Below are 7,132 nucleotides of genomic sequence, written 5' to 3'. Positions count from 1 at the left end.
TGGCCTACGTTACTCTAGGTGCGATTTACACTGGCAAGACAGTCATTTTTGATACATTTGTTCCATTAGCCATAAACACCCTTTGTATTCACTCTCAACGATTCCCCGTGGACAAGTACGCCTTGACCTACAAGGTGGGTGCTTTGGCGATTGGTGCCTGTGGGGCGATTGACTGTGAGACGGGCTCCACCGTGACTGAGATTCGACGCGATGCCTACGGTTTCACTGTTCCTATAGGTGTAACATTTGTCGAGACGACTGGCGCCGATATTCTTTCCACCGTGGAAAGGTTAAGAAAACGAAAGCCGCGTGATCTTCGTTGTCACATATGGATTCAGATTCAGTGTGTGATTCTTCACAGAGTGCGACAGACGTCCACAGTGGGACGTCTGACACTCGTGGATTTGTGTGGTCCCGGGCCCCTTCCTACACAGAAGGAGGATGTGGCCAGTGCTCGGTTTGCGAACCGTTCTTTTGGACATATTGTCGCGGTGCTGGAATCTCTCCAGGATTCACAAGGTGTAGTGCAGTACAACAAATCCCTGGAGACTGCTCTACTCTCTGATGTCTTTGGTGGGAATGCACTGACCGCCATTTTTGGTACCCTTTCTTCTGCAGTGGAAAGCGTTAGCGAGAGCCGCCAGACGTTGCGGGCCCTGACGATGGCGTCGAAGGTGGTGAACCGTCCCATATTGCCGCGCTTTGTCAGCAGCGACGAACTCCGGTGGCGGGAAGTAGTCGCTGCAACAAGTTCTGCAGAGGTGGCGTCGCCATGTCTATTGGAAGTAGATGAATTGCGAGACATGTAGCTGCGCGAGATTCACTTTGTTCTCTCCCCATTTTTGTAATTTTATGGTGCAATCATTATCATTTTTATTTTTATGTTTTATTATTATTATTATTATTTTTTTTTTTTTTTTTTTTTCTTTTTTACTTTTTGGTGCGATCTCTGTTAGAAGAAGTGCTGCACCCTTCATTTGGCTCAGGAGAAATGCGATATAAAGCGGCCCATCTGTGGCTTGAGTCTGCTATAGGAGCAAGAGCTTAATTTTTAGGAGGACACGAGGCAAATATTACAGGAGCAAGCGCCTTTTTTTACTGTTCTTTTTTTTTTTTTTTTTTTTTTTTTTTTGTGTGTGTGGGGGGGGAGACAGAAGGGGCATGCGAAATGAATGGTGTGGCCTGTGGATTTTTTAAAATAATACGGATTATTCTCTTCTCAATCGTTTCAATAGAACGTTCGTCTTAATTTGTTTGTTTGAATAGGGAATTATGCCATTTTTTGATGTGATTAATACTTGTTTCCGTGCGTGCATGCGTTTCTGTGCGTCTTTCAATCGTGTACAGGGGATTCATTTAAGGGATGGAGGTAAACTTTGCATGCGTGTATGTTTCTTGTATCCAGCGACTTTATGGACGAGATTCCAACGGATCTCTTCCAACTTTTTCCTTTTGTTGTTGTTTTTGCCACTGCAGCTTTCTCTTTTGGTTGGTTTCTCCTTGGTGGTTCAAGCGAGAAGAGAGAAAATGGTGTGTCCTGCACCGCCGCGACAAGTCGTTGTGGTAGATCCTGCCTGGGTGCGGGTCGACGAGGAAAACTATAACGCAGCATGGAAGCAGCTGCAGGAAGAAGCAATGGAATGTGGCTTTATTGGGTTTGATATGGAGTGGACGTCGAGACCCAAACCTGTATTGGAGGAAGGAGAAGAGACGACGGTGGAGAACAGCAACGCGGGCACTGCTGCTGATGCCAGGGAAAGGGTGCGAGTGAGATGTGCACACTCAGTGGAGCCCGTGGCAGTGGTGCAGCTTAGTACCTTTTCTGTCACTTTTGTAATCAGGCTGTGCGACATTGTTTGCATGACGCGTCCGGAGAATTGCATTGACGTCTCTGAGGTTGCCGCCGTTTCCTCGACACTGGGCGTTGTCCTGGACAACTTGATCTCCCTCCTGGCAAATAAGCGTGTTGCAAAGGTGGGAGTGGGTATAATTGGCGATCAGGAGAAGTTGCAGCATGACTACACCGCATTCCGACTCTGCCCCTGTGTTGAACTTGCCGTGCTGGCCCGACACCTTTTTCCCACTGCTGAGGATGTGATGGGGCTGCGCAGCCTGAAGGATTTTGCTGCTCGCTTTGCTAGCAGGAAACTCAAGAAAGATATTCTCGTGACATGCAGTGATTGGGGCAGCAGTCTCGGGGCACTTTCTCCGCTACAGTTGGAATACGCCGCAGCGGATGCAGAAGCATCTTTTGACGTATGTCTTGGCATGTGTAGGGAGTCACACCTCATCGCGAGCGACAACATCGACGACAACGACGAGTCGCATGGCGTCAGTGGGGTGCGGGATGCGAAGTGGAACGTGAAATCCATTCTGCAGAGCCTGGATGGACTGAAGGCAACAACTTCTCGGAATGCACGGGTGGAGAAGCCTGCGGGGAACCGCCGTGCCGCGTGGTGGTGCAAAGGCCGGGCCAAGCCGTACTACGATAACATCTTTGTGTACGACGCCGAGATGCCCCTGGCTCAGCCGGCCACCTCAACGTGGTGCCAGGGTCTAGTACTCTTTGCTAGAGAGGAAGCTAAGCGCCTGCTGTTCATGCTTCAAACCCGATGAGTAGTTGTTACTTAGTTTTACGGGCCGGAAGGGCAGATGTTGGAGCCATTCTATAATGGCTGCCCGCGGAGTAAGGCTATCCTTGCTGCTGAATTCCTTCGTACGCTTACCAGAGCTGCACAATTGAGGTGTAGTTACTACGACTGGTAAGAGAAGAAAAAAAAAAAAAAAAAAAAAAAAAAAAACGCCGAGATGCGTCTCGTCTTCACGGTGGACAAATCCAAGGCGGAATGGTACGTTTACAAGAAGGGTCTTGGAAAAGTAATAGAATGGAGGGAGACTGCTGTTGAGGAGACACAAAAAACGGAGAAAGAGATTGCCGCCATTCAACTCAATTTTAGTCCCGATTTTTCCAAGTACAACGACGCCCACATTCGGCGCAACTTGGATTACTTCCGCCGGGCGAAGGAGAATCAGTGCGTTGTCTGTGGAGAGACAAAGGAACTGGTGCGGTTTGCTGTTGTGCCTTTGGCCTACAGGAAATATTTTCCCAGTGTTTACATGAGTCACAATAGCTACGATCTCTTGCTTTTGTGTACCGTGTGCTTTGCTAGGGCCCGACGACTGTACGACGAGGAGCGGCGGCGCGTTGCGGTGGATTTTGGTGTACCTCTGGGTCACCTCACACCAAAGGAATCCGAATTGCGCCGCGCACAGCTGCAGCAACAAATGCCCACTAATATTAGCAACGATGGCAGTGCCGTTGAGAATATTGCTAGAAGTCGTAGCAACAGCAGCAGCAGCAGCAGAAGCAACAACGACACGGCAACCAGTGACAGGAAGTACCTACTCTCACCTGCCCAGAAGATGCGCATCATGCAGGAATACCTTGAAATCGAGAAGCACCGGGAAGTGCTTCTCAATATTTTTAAATATGCCAAGGCATTGCGTGTTGCCTACGAGGAAACAACTGTTGCAGCGGGTTGTATTGAGGAGGACGAGGGGGTAAATCAGACAGCGGCGGTCAAAGAAAAGCCGGCGAAGCCGTCAGTGATGCCGCCAGGACGTGCAAGGCAGTTAGCGACGTACATGCGTCTGCACGCCCAACGGTACCCTTTTGCGAAGTGTGCATCGGAGCGGATGGCGCTCTTCACTGCTGATGCAGCGTCGAAAGAGTCAGTCCGATGCATCCTCGAGGAGGGCATATCGCCCCGCGTCGTGTTGACGCGCTTCTGGCTGCGTGAGCACCCAAAACTACGCGAGATGTTCAGCTGTACGACACGTCGCAGCGAAAGGCACGAAGATGGGGGATCGCCAGGACCGCAGGAGAATGGGGAGAGATTGGAAGAAAACCTTTTTGTGGACAGCCACGGCTTTCTTATTGTTCAGGCACTTCTTGAGAAGTACGATACGGACGCCTGCAAATGCCGGGACCACGCCATTGGAGAGTTTATCTACCGGTGGCGTACCGCCTTTCTGCAGGGGATGCGACCAAGGCACCTGCCAAGCGGTTGGTCTGCCGAGGACGGGATTCTGCTTTAGTGGCATGGCTTTGAAAGCGTCACGCGGCCTCTCTCTCCATATATCAAGATATCCTTCTGCCCGTGTGCATGTATTTGTGTATACATGCATGTGCTTATTTTCTTTTCCGTATTTCCTTCTTTTTTTTATTCCTGAAGGGCTTTAAACCACTTTCTTTCTCCTTTGCTCTCTCTGTTTGTGTTATTACCTTGATCCCCTAGTCCGTTTTGGCATCACACGCTCCTGTAATCCTCAATGAGTAAGCTGGAAGGCACAAATACAGAGCCTGAAAACGACGCACATGACGCGCACGCCCGTAACAAAAATGTTGCCGATTTGGTGGTGGTTGAGGCCCTCCATGACAATCGTGAGCCACTGAGCGAGGCGAAGCGGTTCAGCATCGTTTCGGTGGCCGTGTTTGGCTCCATCGCAGCCTCCTTTGCGCATTTCTTTAACCTCTTCAGCGGTGAACTTGAGAAGAAGTACCATCTAACACAGCGAGATCTGTCAACTGTCGGCACGGTGGGTACCGTATTCTGCTATTTTACGCTGCCATACGGATTTATTTATGACCACTTTGGCCCCGTGCCTCTTTTTTGCATTGCGGCGGTGTTCTTTCCGCTCGGTTCTCTCCTGATGGCGTTGTCGTTTAATGGATATATCTACGGCACGGTGCTGCGTATCAGTGTTTTTAATGCCATCCTAAACATTGGCACCATCATGTTTGATATTGCCATTCAAATGACGATGCTCAGCATATTTCCATCCAGTCGGGGAGCCATTGTGGCGGTAGCGAAGACATTCAATGGACTGGGCTCTCCAATTGTTGGAACAATTCAGCTTGCCTTCTTTAACGGGCATCCGGACCGCTTCTTCTACTTTCTGATGGTACTGGTGGTGGTGATTGCTGTTGCATGCATGTTCGTCGTTCGTTTGCCTCACTACCACCTGACCGGCTACCAGCAGTCGCACTTAAGCGAAGAGGAGAAGAAGAAGCGTCTTGCCACCCGGGGACAGTACCTGCGCCAGAAAACCCCCATTCCCCGTTTTGCGATCGCAATCTTCTTTGAGATTATACTCATTGTCTATTTGCCGTTGGAAGGGGCTCTTGTTTCCTACCTTAAACTTGGGCAGCGCTACAGGCTGGCGTTTGCACTCACCACCATTGTGCTGGTCTGTGTACCCCCCATTATCATGCCGCTTCCACTGAGGATCCTTGACCGGGAGTGGTGGTCGAATTGGCGACGTCGTCGTTGCCAACATGATAAGGAAATGGCGAAGTCGGACGCCAACAACCCGAATGAACGAGCCGAACCCTTTGAGACATTGATGGAGAATGGTAGTACAAGTGAAGACGCCCGGGTGGGTGTGGAGACCGATGTGGATTACATTGCACCGCAGTACCAGACGACGTTCCTGCAAAGTATCTGCACGCCAAGGCTGTGGGGCGTATTGTGGACGTTGTTTGCCACAGTGGGTGCGGAAACTGTTCTGATGCTAAACGCGAGTTACATTTTTGCCGCACTCTCCGGTGAGCCGGTGTCGCCATCATTGAGAATTCTTCTGACCGTGCTGGACGGCGTTGGCAGTGCTGTTGGCCGCCTGCTCATGAGTGCGTTTGAGGTCTGGTCACAAAAAAAGAAGCCGGAGGAACGTATTCCCATGACAGCTGCCCTTTTTGTTCCATCATTTATCATGGTCATCGTGCTGGTGCTCATCCTCACGGTGCCAAAAGTGGCCCTTCCATTGCCGTACGTCTTGGGTTCGCTGGCCAACGGGCTCCGTGCTGGCGTGATCGTCCTGATGGTCCGCACCATATACGCCAAGGACGTTGCCAAGCACTACAATTTCTGTTTTTTGTCAACGGTGTTCTCGACGATTCTGTTGAACCGGTTTGCGTACGGCGAGTGGTATACCCGTGAGGCGGAGAAGGTTGGCACCCTTGTGTGCCTGCAACGCCGCTGCGTCCTCATGCCGCTGTTGCTGATGTTGGGCATCAACTGCACATCCTTCATCTCCAGTGTGTACGTGCATATTTCGTACCTGCGTTTCAGTCGCAGGACGCTGGCGGAGCGACGCCGCATCAAAGAAGAGGCGAGGCAGCAAGCAGCGGACATTTGCATCGATCACGCAGAAAATGGCAAACAGTGATCGAGACAACAGCCCTCCCTTTCGTTTTTTGTTTTGATTTTTATTTTTGTTTGTTTTGTTTCCATTGTGCATGTGTGTTTGCAGCGCGGCTTTCGTTACGGCCACTTCTCTGCTCAGTGGGTTGGAGAGGAGGGAATGTGCATGTGTGTATGTATGTGAATTGCAAGTGGGGAATTGTGTGGGAAGAAAAAAACAACAACAACAACTGTTATTTATTTATTTATTTTGATGTTTTACGTGAAAAGAAGGAACGAAATAAATAAAAAAAAAAACAAAGACGATTTTATTTTATTTCAAAAACGGAAGAAAACGACAGCCACGCCCTCTTTTTTTTTTTTTTTTTTTTTTTCTTTTCTCTCTTTTATTATCATTTTTCATTTACTTAACGGAGTGTTGGCTCCAATGACGTTCGAATTTTTTTTACTTTAACCCCCGCTATATATATATATATGCATCTGTGTGTGTGTGTGTCCCTCTTTTTTTTTTTTCTATTTGGGAGGCGGGAGGAGGAGATGAGCGGCCAGGCGGAGAGGGAGTGGTGGGGAGTAGACAAATGTGTGATGGTTCCGTTGCATTCATCCGTTTATTTGCGTTGAGTGGACGGATGTGTGCATTTTTTTGTTTTCATGACTTATTTGTTATTATCTCCAGTGATCTTGTGAGCTGCAGGGCAGGACGCGTGCGGTGTTTTCCTTTTTTTTTTTTTTTTTAGGTGCGAGGGAATGTTTTGTGTGCACATTTGAGCCAACGCGCTGCTCTTCCATTGTTGTACTCTTTTCTTTTCTTTTCTTTTTTTTTTTCTTTCTTTTTTTTTTTGTTTTTGTTTTCCTCCTCTCTTTTGTGGGAATGGAGCGACAAGGCCTCATTTGGATGGCGTAATTTGATGCCGTCTGAATCCCCGTCT

The 7,132-nt window shown here is 49.1% G+C and overlaps 4 protein-coding genes across 4 annotated transcripts, besides 8 other annotated features; all 4 read left to right on the top strand.

Annotated features, from left to right (window-relative positions):
- Tc00.1047053509707.29 (phosphatidylinositol-4-phosphate 5-kinase-like protein) lies at window positions 1-809 on the top strand (the record flags this gene model as incomplete). Its single annotated transcript, XM_799926.1, has 1 exon — window positions 1-809. A coding segment is annotated over one exon (809 nt), but the record flags the coding sequence as incomplete, so codon positions are not given.
- Window positions 1-7,132: a sequence feature (heterozygous, Esmeraldo-like haplotype).
- Window positions 870-931: a microsatellite.
- Window positions 1,091-1,132: a microsatellite.
- Window positions 1,273-2,616, top strand: Tc00.1047053509707.25 (hypothetical protein, conserved; the record flags this gene model as incomplete). Its single annotated transcript, XM_799927.1, has 1 exon — window positions 1,273-2,616. One exon carries the CDS (start codon window positions 1,273-1,275, stop codon window positions 2,614-2,616), a length of 1,344 nt encoding a protein of 447 aa, XP_805020.1.
- Window positions 2,519-2,800: a mobile genetic element.
- Window positions 2,765-2,801: a microsatellite.
- Tc00.1047053509707.20 (hypothetical protein, conserved) lies at window positions 2,809-4,098 on the top strand (the record flags this gene model as incomplete). Its single annotated transcript, XM_799925.1, has 1 exon — window positions 2,809-4,098. The coding sequence occupies one exon, from the start codon at window positions 2,809-2,811 to the stop codon at window positions 4,096-4,098; it is 1,290 nt and encodes a 429-aa protein (XP_805018.1).
- Window positions 3,343-3,373: a microsatellite.
- Window positions 4,333-6,228, top strand: Tc00.1047053509707.10 (hypothetical protein, conserved; the record flags this gene model as incomplete). Its single annotated transcript, XM_799924.1, has 1 exon — window positions 4,333-6,228. The coding sequence occupies one exon, from the start codon at window positions 4,333-4,335 to the stop codon at window positions 6,226-6,228; it is 1,896 nt and encodes a 631-aa protein (XP_805017.1).
- Window positions 6,555-6,591: a microsatellite.
- Window positions 7,003-7,055: a microsatellite.

The sequence above is a fragment of the Trypanosoma cruzi genome, genomic scaffold (genome assembly GCF_000209065.1).
Source record: "Trypanosoma cruzi strain CL Brener 1047053516409 genomic scaffold, whole genome shotgun sequence".
Taxonomy (NCBI): domain Eukaryota; phylum Euglenozoa; class Kinetoplastea; order Trypanosomatida; family Trypanosomatidae; genus Trypanosoma; species Trypanosoma cruzi.
Note: the sequence above shows the minus strand (reverse complement) of the source record. Positions and strands in the feature narration are given on the sequence as shown.